Below are 20,515 nucleotides of genomic sequence, written 5' to 3'. Positions count from 1 at the left end.
TGAATCCCTCCTCGGCTCATCATTCTCCAACCCTTTATTTTCCCCTCCCTTTATCCATCTTCCCTTAGCGATTGGCCTACTCCTACTTACTCCGTCAGATCTACCAAAGAGATTATCCTTCTTTGCTTATCCATGCCCGTCCTTTCGCTCTCCACTTTCTTTAACCTTACAGCCTTTCCATCTTTCACTACAGTCCCTTCTACTATTCTCTTGTCTGACTTTCAACCCTTATTTTCCACTGGAAAATTGGTCTCATCTCCCTTCTTCCCCAGTCCTCCACCACACCACACTGCATTGCCAGGCCGGATACAAATAAAATCCTGGTAAAGGGGAATTAACATTGATTGCTGTAGATGTTTCACCTTAGACATTTAGGGTACTTGATTGGACAAAAATCAAAGATAAAAGACCAACCATTATATTCTCTGGTACATTACCGTCCTACCCCTCCAAACATGTAAAAGGCTGAGATGTCCAAACATTTTATAGAGCGCCAGCCAGCCTTGCCAGGGTACAAACTCCAGTGAAATTCATGGGGCCATTTTCATTTAACAAATGTTTAAAATTGCTTGCTACCGCAGATTTTGCAGAGCACAAAAGTGATGGGTGGAATGCTTGGTTATCAGTCACTCACAATCACTTTGAACCATTTTCCAGTCCATTCTGTTTTTCTTTTTGTTTTGCCCACCATGCCATCAGACAGGAAGGAGAAATATGCCTATCAGCCTTAGTACTGCTTAAATAGGAATAGTTTAGCCCAAATTACTAGGTCAGAAACCCTATAAATGAGGAACGCAAGTAACCTTAAACCAGTTTCCGCCTATTTGGGTCTCTGCAGTAGGGTGCATCTTGAGTCCTATAATGAGCACCTGGAGCAGAGGCCCCAGGTCTAGGCGCAGCCGGGGCTCTTTGATATCTCGCCAAATAAAGCAAAAAAAATGATGGATGGAATATGCGAATTAATCTCCGCCACTGGTAATTACTCACACATTCTAGTCCACTTGTTGTTTTGTCTACTGTATGACCCCCAGACAGATTACCAGCGATATACAAATCCGACTTGGCCCTGCTCCAATTTTGCATCACTGCAAATGACTTTATATGTCCTTAACTAAGTGCTATCCATTTTATCAATCTCAGAATGATAAAACGTTGAGGCTCCCCTATTGGAACTCAACCTTTATGTAGGTTGTTTGTAGATGTCTGCAGTTGGCCGAAGTATGTTACTGATATGCAGTTGCATATAATGTTTTAAACACAATAGTGCATTCTTTTTATTTGATGTCAAAATGTAATATTTCCTTTAGGCGCTTTATATTTAGTTTTGCACAATATCGATGTCTTCACAGCACCAAGAAAACATAACTGGCATTTTTAATAGCATTTTGTATTCTTTAATAAACTAGGGTTTCTTCATAGACTTTTTGGAACGCAAAATTCTTCTGGCATAACATTGCCTTTCTTTAAACTGCCATTTGCTTGCTACTTATTCTAGCTCTTTGGTTAGCGTGAAAGTGTTGCTGGGTACCCCGGCTGTTATTTGGTTGGCGCGGGATGTAGCTTTGACCCATTTAATCTGCTCACTTTAAATAGTGAGACTCAGCTCTTTATTATGGTCATTAAACAACCATGTTATATTTTGATAACAAGGATTTGTATTTCCTGAGACCGGAAGGCAGGGGCGATAGTCAAAGCAATAAAGACACACAGAGGACTGTCAGGGCTGCGCTGTCCTCGCAGGAATACTGTGTTGTGGCTGAAGGTCAGGCCAGGCTGCCAGGCCCAGCCAGTCTGGCCCCGGCAACCTCACGGTGAGGGGGAGGGGAGTAGTGAGGTTGGGGGGGGGGCGCTAAATCCCTCTCTGGCCAACGGTAGTTGCGTGCCTGACTAGAGAAGTAGTGCCCCCGCTGTGTTAACTGTTGACGTCTGGTGTTAATATTATGACGTATCATTGTCGCGTCAGTTCTTGACAGCGCTTTACGTAACCACGCAGCGGTTTGCGTCACAATGCAGTCGCTGGGTTACAGTGCCAGTGTTTCTCGTGGAAATGAGTCGAAGTGCATGCGTGGGGGAGGGATGGGTCTTCACATTAAGTTCTGGGGTTCAGTGCCGGGTTCGAGCAGTGCACGGCGCCCGTCGGTGTCACTTGGAACTCTCGAAGAGCCCATGGGCATCTTTTGCTTCCAAGGATCTTTGGTGCTGGAATCGTGATCTAGGTCATGAACCCGTCGTCGCCATTTTATGCCACTTAAGACTTTTGTGGTGGTGGAGGCAGTTGTTGGAGGCGGTCGTAAGGCAGGAGGTGCAGCAGCGCTCGTTGAAGGTTTGACAGCGAGCAGTACCCCTTCCACCATGACCTCCATACATCTCCAGTGCTATAACGGGGGCCTGGGCCTTGGTACCAGCACTGACACTACACACCCCGAGTGTACGCCGGTGCGGCCCTGGAGGTTTACACGGGGCCCACTAGGCGAAGCTTTAGTGTAAGTGCGCGCAGACGCTGTAGGTCAAGACATGCTGGTTAGACCGAGCAGTCTGTTTTCAATCTTCCTAACTGTTCCTTTCTTTGCTTTTCAGAATGGCCAGAGCGTAGGCGACGAAGGCGGGAAGCAGCCGACAAAGGTACAGTGCACATCTTCCGTCTCTTTGGCATTGGGCGGCGGGCGGCAAACGGCTGTGTTGTGTAGAGCTGGGTTTACTAGACCGCTAGACTCCGGGATTGCTGTGAGGAGGCAAAGGTCCTAGCCTCGGCTCCGCAGCAGCTCCTGGATGAGGCCTGTGGGTTTTCACACATTCCAGCCGCTCCCAGGCTGGCTGCCGGGAGCAGAGCACATTCCTGACTCCACCCGCTGAACGTGGTTCACTTGGAAACCCCAGCGCGCATCTGTGTTCACGGAAAATCGGCATCCGTCATTTTACGTCACCTAGATGTGTGTGAATTATTCGAGTTCCAGGTACATGCCTACATGGTTTATAGTCTCTAGAGAGCTTTCGAAATGCAATTTAAATAACCGTTTTCCACAGCACTTAACGTCAAACGCAATTTAAGTAACATTCTACGGCATTGTGAAGGAATACACCATCGTTGTATTGTAGTCGGAACAGGGGTTGCCATGGAGAAGATAAACGCTTTAATAATTTATCAGCTTTTTACTCACGGTTAAGAAGTTGTGTTTGGGGGGGGGGGGGGGGGGGGTGGAGGGGAGCGAGCGCTTCAAAATCTGTCATAAATTAGATTAGGAACAGTGCCAGGCTCTTTGCAGACTTGCATTGGTCGTTGGTGTGGTGCAAAATGGTTGTTTAGTCTATCCAACTAAAACGTTTTATCCAAATTGAGTGCTACAACTACTTTCACTGCTTAATTTGTAAAAGCATAACTTTTTTTCTCAGGAGCCCGCTGGTCTGTATGTCTGGGTTTCTGAATATAAAGGACTGACTGTCTAGCCTTGATTTCACCTCCTACGTCTTTGATCTACCATTATACCTTTTGGTTCTGTGCAAATTAGGAGACCCTCAGAGAAGTCAATGTCTGCTTGAAGGTTGCGGTATATTGGTTTCATCCGCCCCACATTGACATTCATGCAGTTATCATCGGGTTATTCCTGTTAGTGGGTACTGCTAGCCTCATCCAGAGGCACCTCCAGTCTCGAGTGCAGTGTCCAGAGACAAAAGGACTTCCCAAAAAAAGGTTAAAAAATGAAAAATTGATGCCCTGAAGACTTCATTATTTATATAATAAAGCCCAATAATAAAGTCTTCAGGGCATCAATTTTTCATTTTTTAACCTTTTTTTGGGAAGTCCTTTTGTCTCTGGACACTGCACTCGAGACTGGAGGTGCCTCTGGATGAGGCTAGCAGTACCCACTAACAGGAATAACCCGATGATAACTGCATGAATGTCAATGTGGGGCGGATGAAACCAATATACCGCAACCTTCAAGCAGACATTGACTTCTCTGAGGGTCTCCTAATTTGCACAGAACCAAAAGTCAAGCAGTGTAACTAGTGTCCTTTTTTGTTGATTTACAATTGATTATTTTGGGGATAGAAACGGACACTTTGCAATCCTCATCCCTCCCTGTTGATTAACTGTGTCTACCATTATACCTGCCTCATCTCACTCTTGCAGTTTTATTTTTCATTCCCGGTTTTTTTCTCCCTTTGTCACTGTTTTTTCCCATCTTTCTGTTCCCTTTCCCATTGTTCCTAGTCGAAGTATGTTGATAAAAAAATAAGTCCCTGAGCCCACACTATAGTGCTGGTGGGGCCCACCTGCAACCAGTGGCTCAATTTAAGCACGGGGTACATGTTTTATGTTATAGCCTATGTAGTATGCCCTACCACCCAGACATGGAGCTGTGTGGGTGGTGAAGCATACTACATGGGTTCATTGTTTTGATTCTGTTTATCAGTAGACTGTTCCCCTCTCTGCTCGTGCAAACATGTTCTTACTTGGCCTCTGGGATTTTAGGTCTTCAATCACATGGCAGGAAGAATGGCCTCTCAAACTCCAGCCCTTTTGAGCGAGAAAGCCTGTCTCTTACCTGAAAGCATTTTAACATTCTTGTTCACACTAGCTGTGCACAACCTCCGTGAACGGCTGCACTCCACTTCATACATCACACAGCATTCACGACACATTCTTGGAATACCTGCCCCCTGATGCCAACCCTGGTGTTGGAACCATAGTATATGTTGCTTTCTAACCTCGTTTCTAGGAGTGCCATACCATCTAGAAATTGATCATGCTCATAGTGAATTGTGCTGTGCATGCCACTCCGGGCTCCAGAACCATATCCTCCTGGTATGTTGTAATACAACATAGACTAGCGCTCTGCTCCTGAAGAGTCTTCACTAGAGCCTCCCATTGCTCAAAAGGAGTATGACAGCAGGCCATCTTCCAGGCTGAAACCCTCATTCATGTTTGTGAAGAGACACAGGTGAATGATCGAATAGGTAAAATATATAATGAACGAGTCTCCTATCCAATAATCTCAGTGGGTGAAGTGTATGATAAGGCTGTGGATGTGTTTGGAGGGAGATATGAGCAGCAGACTTCAGAAGGGCGTGCTGTCCACTATGCATCATTGGCAAGGCCTTGTCTAGTTCAAGGCCTGATCTGCAGTATTGAAGGTCTCATGCAGACTTTTCTGTGGTTCCTATAACCTCGTGTGATGTATTGCTTTCAATTCTTCATGTGAATTAAATATATATATTAGGACCCATTCTAGATGTCTGTTCTTGAGAATTGCTCAGTTTCTGAGTGGGCATCTGGCCTATAATTTCCTGTGCTTGCTTTCAGTGCTCAAGGCCTTGCAACTACCTCATGAATCTTGTTTCAAATCCAGGAGGCCTTGCAAGGATTCCTTAAATTAGTTCACACGATAATGTCTGATATATTGTACCAGTTTCATGGCAACACGTCTGGTGGAAATGGAAAAAGAATTCCTAAGCGTGACCGTGATCGAAAGTGTACCCCAGCCCTGCGCATGCTGGAGCCATTGAAGGCTTATTTCAGTGCGAACTAGAAGGTTTTAATATTTTATGGCAACACAAGTGACTGGGACTTTAAGAGAAGCGTACGTTTATTCCAGGCTATGGATGTTATGTAGTAGATCGTACATCTCCCAGCTCTGGTGTTCTTTATGGAAGGTACAGTGAGACTATAGACCGAAGCTGGCCACAGCCAGGGACTAGGAATATACCATGCAGACCATGGCTGGATGAAAGGACGGTATGATGTGGGATGTAGAGACTTCTGAAGATGTGCTTGAAGGCCAGAACATAACAAAGGACTTGAAATGCAGCAACAAGACGGACCTTCAGAGAAGAATTCTTACTAGCAATCCTTTAGAATTAGTTGGGGTTTGTAAATTGGATATTTGTGGTGGTGTGCGCATAGAGGTCACTCCTGTAAGCGCAGAGTAATGCATAGTAGGGCACCTTTGCTCAGACTAGGGTCCTGTAGTTCAGTGTGCTAGGTTGCACGATTTGAAGATCGAGAAACATATAGAGCCGGGGAACTCACGTACACGCTAATAACAGAATTCTAGCAAGAAGTCTCGTGGCTTCAGCATTATCTTGTTCAAATCTGCATACATTTTCTTGAACATTTACCAGTCAGGAGCACCACACGCGAAATATCTGTGATTTTGGATTTTGAGTACATCTTAAAAGAACTAGCGATCCAGCATTGTTCTTTCCAGGACATCGCCCCTGACGAAGGGACTAGTTCCCGAAATGCATTGGGCATCGGCTTCAAAAATAGGAACGGTTTCAAGAAAAGATTTCTTTGGACTTGTTCTCCTGTAAATAGGTTTATTGAGAAAATAACGTGACATGCTATGAAATGAAATAGTGTCAATCAAAACATATTTATAAACATTGACAACAATGTAATGTATGTTTATTTATGTAGTATTTTGAATGAAACGTGTAGTCATGATTCACATATATCATTTATAAAATTTGAATAACAATAAATGTTAACAATATGTTAAAACTTTAAGATTATTGTGGAAATAATTTTCTTTCCCAGGGAACAGTGCGCATTACTTGCAGACTCTTTCTGCATCTCTTTGTTTTCATTAGTAACGGTGTCAGCCAACACTCGTGTGTAATGCAGCACCCCAAGCAGATCAATTTATTAACTTAATTAATCTAGTTTAATATTGCAGATAACTTTAGGAGTGAACCTCTTTCCCTCAGTACAAGGAGCGAGAGTAGCCCTGAGTGCAAGGGCAGAAGGATTTTTAGTTTTCAGTGAAAGTGTTACAAAGGAGGGTGCAGGTGCCCAGACTTTGGTCTGTACCCTACTGTGCTTATGAGCAGCAGAGTAACCTTAAGTGGGACAGGCATGGACGAGGGTTCCATAGGTACCTGTGCCATAGGATCTCATCTGTACCACACCTTCGCTTTTGCCCTTCTCGGTTTGAACTGTTGAAGGCTGCATTTCCAGAAGCACTAACAAGAAGGGGTCTCAGTATGAGAACAATAATTGTACTGATGTATTTCAAGAAGAATTTAAACGACAATGAATGAATCCAGCATTGTTTTAATTCACAATGAGGAGCAATATACGGAATATATTAACATTTTCTCAATGCATCAAATAGGTTGAACAGTGCCCAGGAGGGGAGGGGGAAGGGGTGATAATGTGAGGATGGTGTGGTAAAAGGTATTGTGACAATAAAAACAAGAAAAAATCAAAAAGTTACATTTGTGTTTTCATTACACTACACAAAAGACGGTTCACTACGCCAATGTATTCAATTGTCATACTCCAACAGTGCAATCAATATCAAATGTGGGTAAGGAGTTGACTTAAAAGGAGACGTTGTCGACGTTTCGACCCTCTGATTAACGCAGGGTTAGTTGAGCCCTTGCAGTGGGGTCTTCTTCAGGACAGGGAAGTGGGCACGCAACCTAATAAATATGTATATATAAAGGATTGTTTAATAAGGTTGCGAAATATATCCATTTTCAAAACGACATTAGGATTGAATTACTATAGCACACATCAAAGAGCATACCTTTAGAATAGGCACTCTGTCTTATCCCTGCTTGTGTCGTCAGGATTAATTGTCATAACTGAAGTTAAAGAAAATGAAACGTAATTAAAAAGGATTTTTGGGAAGGGGCATCGAGCACATCAAAGGAATCATAGTAGCTAGGAAATATTCTCACCAATTAGTGAGACAGTCCTTACTTGGATGGAGATAGATATGCCAGAGGCGGTTAGCGAAGCCAGCCGTGGGGCGGCGGGGCAGTCAATTTCTGAAAAGCAACGAAAATGTAGATTTTGGGATGTGTAATAAATATACTGCATCCCATAAAACATTATTGTAGGCATTTAAGGGAAGACGTCAGCTTACCAGCGTCGTCCGAGTGGATCAGCGGTGGTTGATAAATACGTCGCGTTGTGCCACTAATTATCTGAAAAACCAGTAATGGTCTAACTTAGAAGCTAGCAATAAGTAAACTGGCAATTCATAATGGTATTGCAAGATTGTTCGGGCTTACCGGGTTAGTCTGGCGGGATCAGTGATAGTAGGAATTTAAGGTTCAACCTCATTTGGTTAGTTGACCTGCAAATCAATAAGTTACCGTTAAAAACAGAGTCATACTGTTTGGTTCAATCGATATGAATGGGGTACAACCAGACAGAAACTCAGCCAAGGCTTACCGGTTGTCGATTTGATCGAGTCACATCAAGCACTCGCGTCTGACGTGGCGAGGCAGATTTCCGTGTTAGAGAAGTAACCTTGGAAACAGGGGCACGTGATCGCCTCGATGGTAGTAGAGCACGAAGAAAGACCTGAGTTACGGTTTAAGAATACAATTTAAAAATTTTTTTTAAAAAGGGGATTACAGAATGAAAATGAAAAATGCACCCGCGATGTAGGGTGAATTAAATCCAGGTGCATCTCCCTGCACCATGATATTGTGCCATTAATGCTGGGTATCTGGTATGTGGTGTCAGATTGTGGACCCAAAACGGAAAAACAAATCAGAGTAACCATGGTGACCGGAGGCCAAACACCGAAGTAATCGGAAAATCGGGTAGCAGAGACCTAACTCGTGCACACAGGGCATTGTAGCTTGATTTAACCCGTTTTGAATACAGATTCATTTAGGATAATAAAACCAATACACAGGAGGAATTGCATTGATTTCAACGTGGATGACACATATCTGAGTTAATCAAACCAACCCCTTGCGAGCAATTATTACTATTGGATAGAACATTTACACTTTGCTGTAGCATTGATATATGTGCGGGGAGTACCTCTCACACGAGGGTAAAGTCCCATAAACTGCCAGGGGTCCAATGAACTAATTCAGACATATTGAAAAACTTAGGGGGAATCATCATAATCATTGTAAACATCGGTATGTGATCACTTTACAGTCAACCACGGAAAATACACATAGTTGGATGGCGTACCTCTCACATGAGGGTAAAGGCCAATTGTGATACTTGTAGTTATAACCATGTGTGTTACACATTGTGTCAATATCTATCACGGTAATACTGCTAGCTGTGAAAATGAACTGTCGTACTCATTAAGACCATTCTGAATCGAGTCAAAGCGAAACATCCATTTAATTTCTCGGACATTCAGAATATTAGTAATGTTGCCACCCCGTGGTCCTAGCACTGCCTTTTCCAATATCACCCATCTTAAGCTATCAGGGGAATGGGCCGCGGACTTAAAGTGATCAACTAAAGGTGCCCCCTGAACATCACACCTTATCCTGCTCATGTGCTGGAGAATTCGTACTTTGGCCCTTTGTTGTGTTTGGCCAATGTATATTAGTCCACATGGGCAAACAATGGCGTAGACTATGTTCGATGTATTGCAATTGCTATGGAATCTCTACGGGATTTTTTGTTGAAGATGTACAAATTCTTTAGTTTGGATCGTTGTGTCACACGCTTTACAGTTCCCTCATCTGAAGTGGCCCAAGACCGGTGGAAGGTTCCATAGTGACGTGATTGTAGGATCATCGGGGACAGATAAAAAGGAACGCACCACATGGTCTTTGACACTCCTTCCTCGTTTGAAAGCATGTAGGGGAAGTCCTCTTTGATTGATGTCATCAGATATCAATTGCCAATGTTTGTTAATTATGCGCTTTATTTGGTTACTCTTGGTGGAAAACGTTGTTACACACACTATCCTTTGATCTTCAGCAGGTTTTTTGTCTTTGGGAGTGAGTAATTCGTCCCTCGGATAGTACCAGGCGCGCTTCCTCGATTTCTTCACCAATCTTTTTGGATAACCTCGCTGGTGTAAACGATTGGTCAATTGTTCTGATTCTAGCAGGTAGTGTTCTTTGTTGGAACATTTACGGCGGATCCGAAGAAACTGTCCGAATGGTAAATTATCGCGGAGGGCACGTGGGTGGTAGCTACTGTATTGTAACAGTGAGTTACGCTCTGCTGGTTTACGATACAATGTGGTCTGTAGAATACCTGACTCTTCATAGATGGTAACGTCTAGGAAGTTAATTTGTTTATTGTCTGATTGACTGGTGAACTTTAGGTGTGGTGATTGCTGATTAAGCCACAGAAAGAAAGCTGATAGTTCATCCGAGTTGCCATTCCAAATAAGGAGAATGTCGTCTATGTATCGCATCCATAGGCTTAGTTGGACTTTGAATGGATTCAAATCATTAAGCACAGTGTTGTTCTCAAAAGCCGCCATGTACAGAATTGCTACGTCCGGGGCAAATGGAGCCCCCATTGCCACTCCAGAGATCTGTAGGTAGAATTTGTTTTTAAAAATGAAAAAGTTTTTAGTCATGGCTATCGTCAATAGCGCTACAATAAATTCCGTTGGAACTTGTACCGGTGTCGGTCGTTGGTTCAAGCATCTAGTGATCACTGCTAATGCTTCTTGTTGCGGGATGCAGGTGTAGAGGGATACTACATCACACGTGGCCAGTATTTCATGTTGAGGATCAAATGGTCGATTCTCGACGATCGTGTGCATAGTGTCTCGTAGATAGGATTGACAAGACTCTGCCAATGGTTTGATTAAGAAATCTATATACTTGCCCAATGGTTCCAAAATTGAACCACATCCCGAAACGATGGGTCGTCCAGGGGGTGTGGTCATACTTTTGTGTATCTTTGGTATAGTATAAATAGTGGCAAGTCGAGGATGTTTTTGATTAAGATACACGTACTCATTTTCAGATAAAAACCCTGGTCAAGGCCAGCCTGAGTCAGTAGTTGGATCTCGGTAGCGATTGCTTTCGTTGGGTCCGATCTTAGAAGTTGATAGCTTACCCCATCATTGAGTTGGCGAAGGATTTCGGATTCATAGTCTAGGGTGTCCTGTATAACTATGGCACCCCCCTTGTCTGCTGGCTTGATGACAATTGTATTGTTGCTAGCAAGTAACTGCAAGGCTGTCCTTTCAACTTTACTTATGTTGTACTTGGTGAAGGATTGGGAGTCCAAAATTAGCTGCACATCTCTCCATACCACTGCCTCATAAGCTAATATTTTGGATGACATGGCACCAGAATGTGGAACAAAGGTTGAGGGTGTTCTTAATCCCGTAAGAGATGGATTGGATGGCATCATTGATGTGCGGAAAAAATATTTCAAACGTATTTTACGAAAAAACTTGAATAGTTCAGTGCGAATTGTGAAATTGTCGGGGCGATTCGTTGGAACATATGCCAATCCTTTGCTCAGAACCATGATTTCACTTGCATCCAAATCATGTTTGGATATGTTGATTACGGGGTGCAGGACTTCAGGAGGGATTACCATCGGTAGGTCTTGTTGCGGGTGGTTCTCTCCCCGTGCTGTTCTGACTGGAAGTGAACTTGCTTTGGCGCCTGACCTCTGCCACCATCCCAGTTGTTCACGTTCTGTCCCGGGCCATGCTGCTGACCCCTGCCCCAGTTGTTGCCCCTGCCACGGGTTGGGCGCCATGGAGCTTGGCGTTGTCCTAAAAAAGGATTGTACTGGTGTTGTTGGTATCCGTAATCGTGATAATTCTGATCATTACTAGGACCGGCCTGATCCTGGTCACCTTCAGAACTATAGGAGGAATCAGAGAAGGTCTGATAGTTACGTCTTCCCCTGTATGTTCCACGCCCTCTGTTGGTAAATCGTCCTTGTGCGTCTTGGCGAAAGTAGTCCTCGTTTAAATATGGGTAGGTTTTCTTCTTGTCATACAAACGAAGGTCTCTTGCCAATTTTTCCAATTTGCGATTTTGCGTTGTAACATCAAAGTCTTTGAGAGATGCCTCTAAGTTAGTTAAGGTTTCCTTTGCACTTGCAAAGTTAGCGTCAGCAGCTATTTCCGCTTTTAAGGTTTTTATTTCAGCGGTGATCAACTGAACTTGTTCCACTGCAGTTTCCACGCCAAGGACCATCCAATGACGGGAGCAATTGTTTGCGACGTGGCTGAATCCTTCCTTGAACTTGGGAACCTCTATAAATATAGCCGGTTCAATTTTGATTTGCAGTCCGACTGGAATGATATTTTCTTTTAGGTATCTTGTCAAAAGATGACCGTGCCACCGTGTGCGGACCAGCTTCTTCTCCAACCTCTCAAGCCGTGAGATCTTATCCTTTAAGGTAAAGTCTATAGTTGGAACATCAGAAGAGAAAAAAAGATTGTCTGGATTCTCCCCGTTCATATACCCTACTTCGAGCAGACGGCTGTTTGCGAGGTTCTTTATTTAATTTTATTTTTACTTATTGTTTGAATACATCCCTTAGCACACTATGGTGGAGAGAGAACTTCTCTCATACTCAGAGGATTATATAGACAGATTATTAGAGAATCCAGACAATCTTTTTTTCTCTTCTGATGTTCCAACTATAGACTTTACCTTAAAGGATAAGATCTCACGGCTTGAGAGGTTGGAGAAGAAGCTGGTCCGCACACGGTGGCACGGTCATCTTTTGACAAGATACCTAAAAGAAAATATCATTCCGGTCGGACTGCAAATCAAAATTGAACCGGCTATATTTATAGAGGTTCCCAAGTTCAAGGAAGGATTCAGCCACGTCGCAAACAATTGCTCCCGTCATTGGATGGTCCTTGGCGTGGAAACTGCAGTGGAACAAGTTCAGTTGATCACCGCTGAAATAAAAACCTTAAAAGCGGAAATAGCTGCTGACGCTAACTTTGCAAGTGCAAAGGAAACCTTAACTAACTTAGAGGCATCTCTCAAAGACTTTGATGTTACAACGCAAAATCGCAAATTGGAAAAATTGGCAAGAGACCTTCGTTTGTATGACAAGAAGAAAACCTACCCATATTTAAACGAGGACTACTTTCGCCAAGACGCACAAGGACGATTTACCAACAGAGGGCGTGGAACATACAGGGGAAGACGTAACTATCAGACCTTCTCTGATTCCTCCTATAGTTCTGAAGGTGACCAGGATCAGGCCGGTCCTAGTAATGATCAGAATTATCACGATTACGGATACCAACAACACCAGTACAATCCTTTTTTAGGACAACGCCAAGCTCCATGGCGCCCAACCCGTGGCAGGGGCAACAACTGGGGCAGGGGTCAGCAGCGTGGCCCGGGACAGAACGTGAACAACTGGGATGGTGGCAGAGGTCAGGCGCCAAAGCAAGTTCACTTCCAGTCAGAACAGCACGGGGAGAGAACCACCCGCAACAAGACCTACCGATGGTAATCCCTCCTGAAGTCCTGCACCCCGTAATCAACATATCCAAACATGATTTGGATGCAAGTGAAATCATGGTTCTGAGCAAAGGATTGGCATATGTTCCAACGAATCGCCCCGACAATTTCACAATTCGCACTGAACTATTCAAGTTTTTTCGTAAAATACTTTTGAAATATTTTTTCCGCACATCAATGATGCCATCCAATCCATCTCTTACGGGAGTAAGAACACCCTCAACCTTTGTTCCACATTCTGGTGCCATGTCATCCAAAATATTAGCTTATGAGGCAGTGGTATGGAGAGATGTGCAGCTAATTTTGGACCCCCAATCCTTCACCAAGTACAACATAAGTAAAGTTGAAAGGGCAGCCTTGCAGTCACTTGCTAGCAACAATACAATTGTCATCAAGCCAGCAGACAAGGGGGGTGCCATAGTTATACAGGACACCCTAGACTATGAATCCGAAATCCTTCGCCAACTCAATGATGGGGTAAGCTATCAACTTCTAAGATCTGACCCAACGAAAGCAATCGCTACCGAGATCCAACTACTGACTCAGGCTGGCCTTGACCAGGGTTTTTTATCTGAAAATGAGTACGTGTATCTTAATCAAAAACATCCTCGACTTGCCACTATTTATACTATACCAAAGATACACAAAAGTATGACCACACCCCCTGGACGACCCATCGTTTCGGGATGTGGTTCAATTTTGGAACCATTGGGCAAGTATATAGATTTCTTCATCAAACCATTGGCAGAGTCTTGTCAATCCTATCTACGAGACACTATGCACACGATCACGATCGTCGAGAATCGACCATTTGATCCTCAACATGAAATACTGGCCACGTGTGATGTAGTATCCCTCTACACCTGCATCCCGCAACAAGAAGCATTAGCAGTGATCACTAGATGCTTGAACCAACGACCGACACCGGTACAAGTTCCAACGGAATTTATTGTAGCGCTATTGACGATAGCCATGACTAAAAACTTTTTCATTTTTAAAAACAAATTCTACCTACAGATCTCTGGAGTGGCAATGGGGGCTCCATTTGCCCCGGACGTAGCAATTCTGTACATGGCGGCTTTTGAGAACAACACTGTGCTTAATGATTTGAATCCATTCAAAGTCCAACTAAGCCTATGGATGCGATACATAGACGACATTCTCCTTATTTGGAATGGCAACTCGGATGAACTATCAGCTTTCTTTCTGTGGCTTAATCAGCAATCACCACACCTAAAGTTCACCAGTCAATCAGACAATAAACAAATTAACTTCCTAGACGTTACCATCTATGAAGAGTCAGGTATTCTACAGACCACATTGTATCGTAAACCAGCAGAGCGTAACTCACTGTTACAATACAGTAGCCACCACCCACGTGCCCTCCGCGATAATTTACCATTCGGACAGTTTCTTCGGATCCGCCGTAATTGTTCCAACAAAGAACACTACCTGCTAGAATCAGAACAATTGACCAATCGTTTACACCAGCGAGGTTATCCAAAAAGATTGGTGAAGAAATCGAGGAAGCGCGCCTGGTACTATCCGAGGGACGAATTACTCACTCCCAAAGACAAAAAACCGGCTGAAGATCAAAGGATAGTGTGTGTAACAACGTTTTCCACCAAGAGTAACCGAATAAAGCGCATAATTAACAAACATTGGCAATTGATATCTGATGACATCAATCAAAGAGGACTTCCCCTACATGCTTTCAAACGAGGAAGGAGTGTCAAAGACCATGTGGTGCGTTCCTTTTTATCTGTCCCCGATGATCCTACAATCACGTCACTATGGAACCTTCCACCGGTCTTGGGCCACTTCAGATGTGGGAACTGTAAAGCGTGTGACACAACGATCCAAACTAAAGAATTTGTACATCTTCAACAAAAAATCCAGTTGAGATTCCATAGCAATTGCAATACATCGAACATAGTCTATGCCATTGTTTGCCCATGTGGACTAATATACATTGGCCAAACACAACAAAGGGCCAAAGTACGAATTCTCCAGCACATGAGCAGGATAAGGTGTGATGTTCAGGGGGCACCTTTAGTTGATCACTTTAAGTCCGCGGCCCATTCCCCTGATAGCTTAAGATGGGTGATATTGGAAAAGGCAGTGCTAGGACCACGGGGTGGCAACATTACTAATATTCTGAATGTCCGAGAAATTAAATGGATGTTTCGCTTTGACTCGATTCAGAATGGTCTTAATGAGTACGACAGTTCATTTTCACAGCTAGCAGTATTACCGTGATAGATATTGACACAATGTGTAACACACATGGTTATAACTACAAGTATCACAATTGGCCTTTACCCTCATGTGAGAGGTACGCCATCCAACTATGTGTATTTTCCGTGGTTGACTGTAAAGTGATCACATACCGATGTTTACAATGATTATGACGATTCCCCCTAAGTTTTTCAATATGTCTGAATTAGTTCATTGGACCCCTGGCAGTTTATGGGACTTTACCCTCGTGTGAGAGGTACTCCCCGCACATATATCAATGCTCCAGCCAAGTGTAAATGTTCTATCCAATAGTAATAATTGCTCGCAAGGGGTTGGTTTGATTAACTCAGATATGTGTCATCCACGTTGAAATCAATGCAATTCCTCCTGTGTATTGGTTTTATTATCCTAAATGAATCTGTATTCAAAACGGGTTAAATCAAGCTACAACGCCCTGTGTGCACGAGTTAGGTCTCTGCTACCCGATTTTCCGATTACTTCGGTGTTTGGCCTCCGGTCACCATGGTTACTCTGATTTGTTTTTCCGTTTTGGGTCCACAATCTGACACCACATACCAGATACCCAGCATTAATGGCACAATATCATGGTGCAGGGAGATGCACCTGGATTTAATTCACCCTACATCGCGGGTGCATTTTTCATTTTCATTCTGTAATCCCCCTTTTTAAATTTTTTTTTTAAATTGTATTCTTAAACCGTAACTCAGGTCTTTCTTCGCGCTCTACTACCATCGAGGCGATCACGTGCCCCTGTTTCCAAGGTTACTTCTCTACACGGAAATCTGCCTCGCCACGTCAGACGCGAGTGCTTGATGTGACTCGATCAAATCGACAACCGGTAAGCCATGGCTGAGTTTCTGTCTGGTTATACCCCATTCATATCGATTGAACCAAACAGTATGACTCTGTTTTTAACGGTAACTTATTGATTTGCAGGTCAACTAACCAAATGAGGTTGAACCTTAAATTCCTACTATCACTGATCCCGCCGGACTAACCCGATAAGCCCGAACAATCTTGCAATACCATTATGAATTGCCAGTTTACTTATTGCTAGCTTCTAAGTTAGACCATTACTGGTTTTTCAGATAATTAGTGGCACAACGCGACGTATTTATCAACCACCGCTGATCCACTCGGACGACGCTGGTAAGCTGACGTCTTCCCTTAAATGCCTACAATAATGTTTTATGGGATGCAGTATATTTATTACACATCCCAAAATCTACATTTTCGTTGCTTTTCAGAAATTGACTGCCCCGCCGCCCCACGGCTGGCTTCGCTAACCGCCTCTGGCATATCTATCTCCATCCAAGTAAGGACTGTCTCACTAATTGGTGAGAATATTTCCTAGCTACTATGATTCCTTTGATGTGCTCGATGCCCCTTCCCAAAAATCCTTTTTAATTACGTTTCATTTTCTTTAACTTCAGTTATGACAATTAATCCTGACGACACAAGCAGGGATAAGACAGAGTGCCTATTCTAAAGGTATGCTCTTTGATGTGTGCTATAGTAATTCAATCCTAATGTCGTTTTGAAAATGGATATATTTCGCAACCTTATTAAACAATCCTTTATATATACATATTTATTAGGTTGCGTGCCCACTTCCCTGTCCTGAAGAAGACCCCACTGCAAGGGCTCAACTAACCCTGCGTTAATCAGAGGGTCGAAACGTCGACAACGTCTCCTTTTAAGTCAACTCCTTACCCACATTTGATATTGATTGCACTGTTGGAGTATGACAATTGAATACATTGGCGTAGTGAACCGTCTTTTGTGTAGTGTAATGAAAACACAAATGTAACTTTTTGATTTTTTCTTGGTTTTATTGTCACAATACCTTTTACCACACCATCCTCACATTATCACCCCTTCCCCCTCCCCTCCTGGGCACTGTTCAACCTATTTGATGCATTGAGAAAATGTTAATATATTCCGTATATTGCTCCTCGTGAATTAAAACCATGCTGGATTCATTCATTGTCGTTTAAATTCTTCTTGCAATACATCAGTACAATTATTGTTCTCATACTGAGACCCCTTCTTGTTAGTACTTAGATTACCCAGGTCTCAGTGACTAGTTTTTGGGTCAACCCCGTTCATATACCCGCATTTCCAGAAGAGCAGAGAGGGGAACTGAATGACGATGGTGTAGTTCAGGGGTGCGCGATCACCCATCCCTCGTTAGGATAGTGATTGGAATGTAAATGGTGTCTAGAGTCAATGTTTGGCAGCAGGGTTTCTCTGCTCTGAAGCGGTAGGATGGGGTCAGGCGCACAGAGCGGGATGAACAGCAGTCTGGAGTGAGATAATTGACGACTGTATAAAATTGCCTGTAAAAGGAAACGCGCAGAGGGCAGCTTTCACAGCTGAAAAAGCGTTTCGCGAAAGTTGGACTAGATGCGGCCTGTGTTGGCCGGGAGTGAACAGCCGAAGAATGAAGAGACTGCAGAAAGGAAAGTGTCAGCCAGGTGGAGGGAACAGCGGAGCGGCGCACAAGAGATGGCAGTCTCCATGTGCAGTGGGGGTACTGTGAGGCGACTGAGCTCTCTTCCTGGCACAAGAGACGGCTGAGTCACTGATCCTGGATGTGCTGATGGAACACAACAAGATTTCATGTAAAAAAAAAAAAATCGAGAGGAAGGTGAAGATGGTGCCAAAAGGGCAACTGCAGCTCTCGGGTAAAGTAGCAGTGAGTGATAAGCTCTGTGAAGATGGCTTCCAGTATGCGCCGGAGCTGCGACCAGGTGTCTGACCTTAGGGCAAAGGGTTCATCCTACCGTCGAGAAGACCAGCTACAAGTTATTACTCGTTGGTTAGTGCTTCTAGCGCCTTTAGAACGTTTGCAAGCGCTGTTAGGTAACAGATTCATGAAGTGCAACGGTGTGATTGCTGCTCTCTGGAAGCGGGATCTAGATTCTGTCTTCTTGTTTTGTGTGCTGTACACTGTCCCATATCTGCAGCCTTCGAGCTCGGCTCCACCGCTCCGGCTGTTTTCATAAGCCCCACTGAAAGGCATCTTAAAACCTTGGCTGCCCAAAGGAGGCTGTTATTGCTTAAAACATGGCGCCATGCCCTTCCGTCGAAGGACGCGGTTTATCATTGAGACCAAGGAGACTGATTTTGTGTTTTCACATCCAAGCACACATCTAAGGATGACACTTGCACTGGGAGTTCTAATGGCGGACCGGTCTCGTCGGGCTGCAGTTTCCTTTCTTGCTCGAGTCAAAATGAGCAGTTTACAGATTTTGTAACTTCTAAGCGTCATTATCATTGTGGTGAGCATCTTTTGAGAAGCAAAACCCGGGACATGCCAGACATAAAAGTAGGACTTACGCCATCAACCATACAACTGTCTGGCCTGTCCCGATTTTTGAGAGAGAAAAACTGCACGCTGCGCGCGGTACATTCACATGACATTAGCTATGGCAGGACTTCTAGCCTCTTCTACCCTGACTACCCCTGCCCTCCTCTGTCTCACCTCTGCTGCAGCATGTATGCAGCTGATGTCAACCCGCTGCTGCCTGAAACGGATACATTAGTTAATGAAAGCATACCTTTTCATACTTCTTTGCAAGATGGCTTGACCTTCGTGCCAAAAACCGGGACATTTATTTAAAATGAATGAAAGCGTCGGGACACCAGGACAGCCCTCTGAAAACCGTGACTGTCCGTGGAAATCTGGGACGTCTGGTCACCTTAATTATGGTGAATTCAGTGTTGCGTTGTGTTCACACAAATGTATGTAGATTCAACCCCACATTCTCTCAAAGCATGCTTCCTTTCTCTATGCTAAAATCCTTAGGTCTTCAAAAGACCTTTATCCGTCCCTTTTGTGAGCAATCACCATCTTCCCCCTGACGTGAGCTTCTAGGAGCTGTACATTTCTTGACCGTGCGCACCACAGACTGCTGCCTGCTCGGGGCAATCACTGTGACTGCATTATCCTGGTACTCTCCTGCTCCGGAGTTGCCCACGGCTTCCAGGTTCCCTCCTCTTCTCCTTCTGTGCTCGTGGTTGAGTTCAGCTGCTGCCACTTTTTGAAGATGACCTTGAAATCTTTGCTGGCTTGACGTCGTTGGTGCTCCGCCTCGTATCCAAAATGGTGCAGTATTGTACTTTTATTATTGATGTCCTAGCCAAATAGTGAAGTGGACTGAAGCCGAAGCAATCCATCGCCCTTGGTCTCCCAGTACGGCTCTCTGCTGGTACCCCATGCTCACAGCTGGGACCCTTGAGTCTCACTTCGGTACCTTCATGTCAAAGCTGACCTCCTTGTCTCTGCCGTTCTGTTGAGCTATCCATCCCCCTGATCCGCACTGTAGTCCTGAGAGTGGCGGGAACCTGTAGAAGCCACTGCTGGGCTGTCTTTCTGGAGGAAGCTTGTTTTTGTGACCCGTTTACTTTTCTTACCTCATAGGCATCCTCTGCCTTCTGGTACCATGCCTGTTGGCTCTACTGCTATGCCGCTGTCTGCAGAGATTCCTTAACCTTTTCTTCAGAACGAGGTATGTCATGGTCACCAACTCCCCACCTGTGCTTTCTCAATCTCCCTCTCCCTCTCGCTCTATGTGCAAATAGCTCCCATATTTCACTAACCATAACCAACAACCCCCCTTCTGTTCTCATCCCACCTGCAGTATGCTAAAGGGATTGGCTGTTGAGTAGTGTTTCAAACCTCAACTTCCCTCACCTGGCATTCCTTCTATGATCCTTATTGTGAGTGATGCAAGAGGTTGCAGTAGCACCAGATTATTTTCCCTCCCCTTGTGGGCAGAGAAATATTTTTTAAAAGTGCTTGTCCGAGGACACAATGTATCTCACAAGCGGAGGCTGGGATTAATAAATAGTCTACTGGTTCCATAGTTTAAATCTTCCTCGGGAATCAAGTGGTGTGTGTATTACCACCCAGCAGACTTGCCCCTCATCTCTCCATAACCTCTCTCTCTCACATGCATTTAATTTGTTTTAAAGTGCTGGTAAAGTTTGGCTTTACTAATTCGCTCCGCTATCCATATAAAATACAGATCTGTTCTTTGCAGCAGTCAAAATAATA

General features: G+C 44.1%; 1 protein-coding gene across 2 annotated transcripts in view; it reads left to right on the top strand.

The window, feature by feature from the left end:
• RPS6KA1 (ribosomal protein S6 kinase A1) overlaps positions 1 to 20,515 on the top strand; it is an 844,361-nt gene that overhangs the window by 129,713 nt on the left and 694,133 nt on the right. Inside the window, exons 1-2 of one of the 2 annotated variants that reach the window (XM_078682641.1) lie at positions 2,465 to 2,483; positions 2,578 to 2,622. Coding sequence is in view for 1 of the 2 variants with exons in the window: in XM_078682639.1 (XP_078538765.1) it covers positions 2,578 to 2,622 (45 nt within the window). In the remaining variant the exon portion in view is untranslated. Of the gene's footprint in view, positions 1 to 2,464; positions 2,484 to 2,577; positions 2,623 to 20,515 lie in introns of those variants that run through there. The other variant, XM_078682639.1, reaches the window with a different exon arrangement.

The sequence above is a fragment of the Lissotriton helveticus genome, chromosome 3_1 (assembly GCF_964261635.1).
Source record: "Lissotriton helveticus chromosome 3_1, aLisHel1.1, whole genome shotgun sequence".
In the NCBI taxonomy this organism is placed as follows: domain Eukaryota; kingdom Metazoa; phylum Chordata; class Amphibia; order Caudata; family Salamandridae; genus Lissotriton; species Lissotriton helveticus.
The sequence above is the reverse complement of the archived record's forward strand: the minus strand, read 5'-3'. Positions and strand labels throughout refer to the sequence as shown.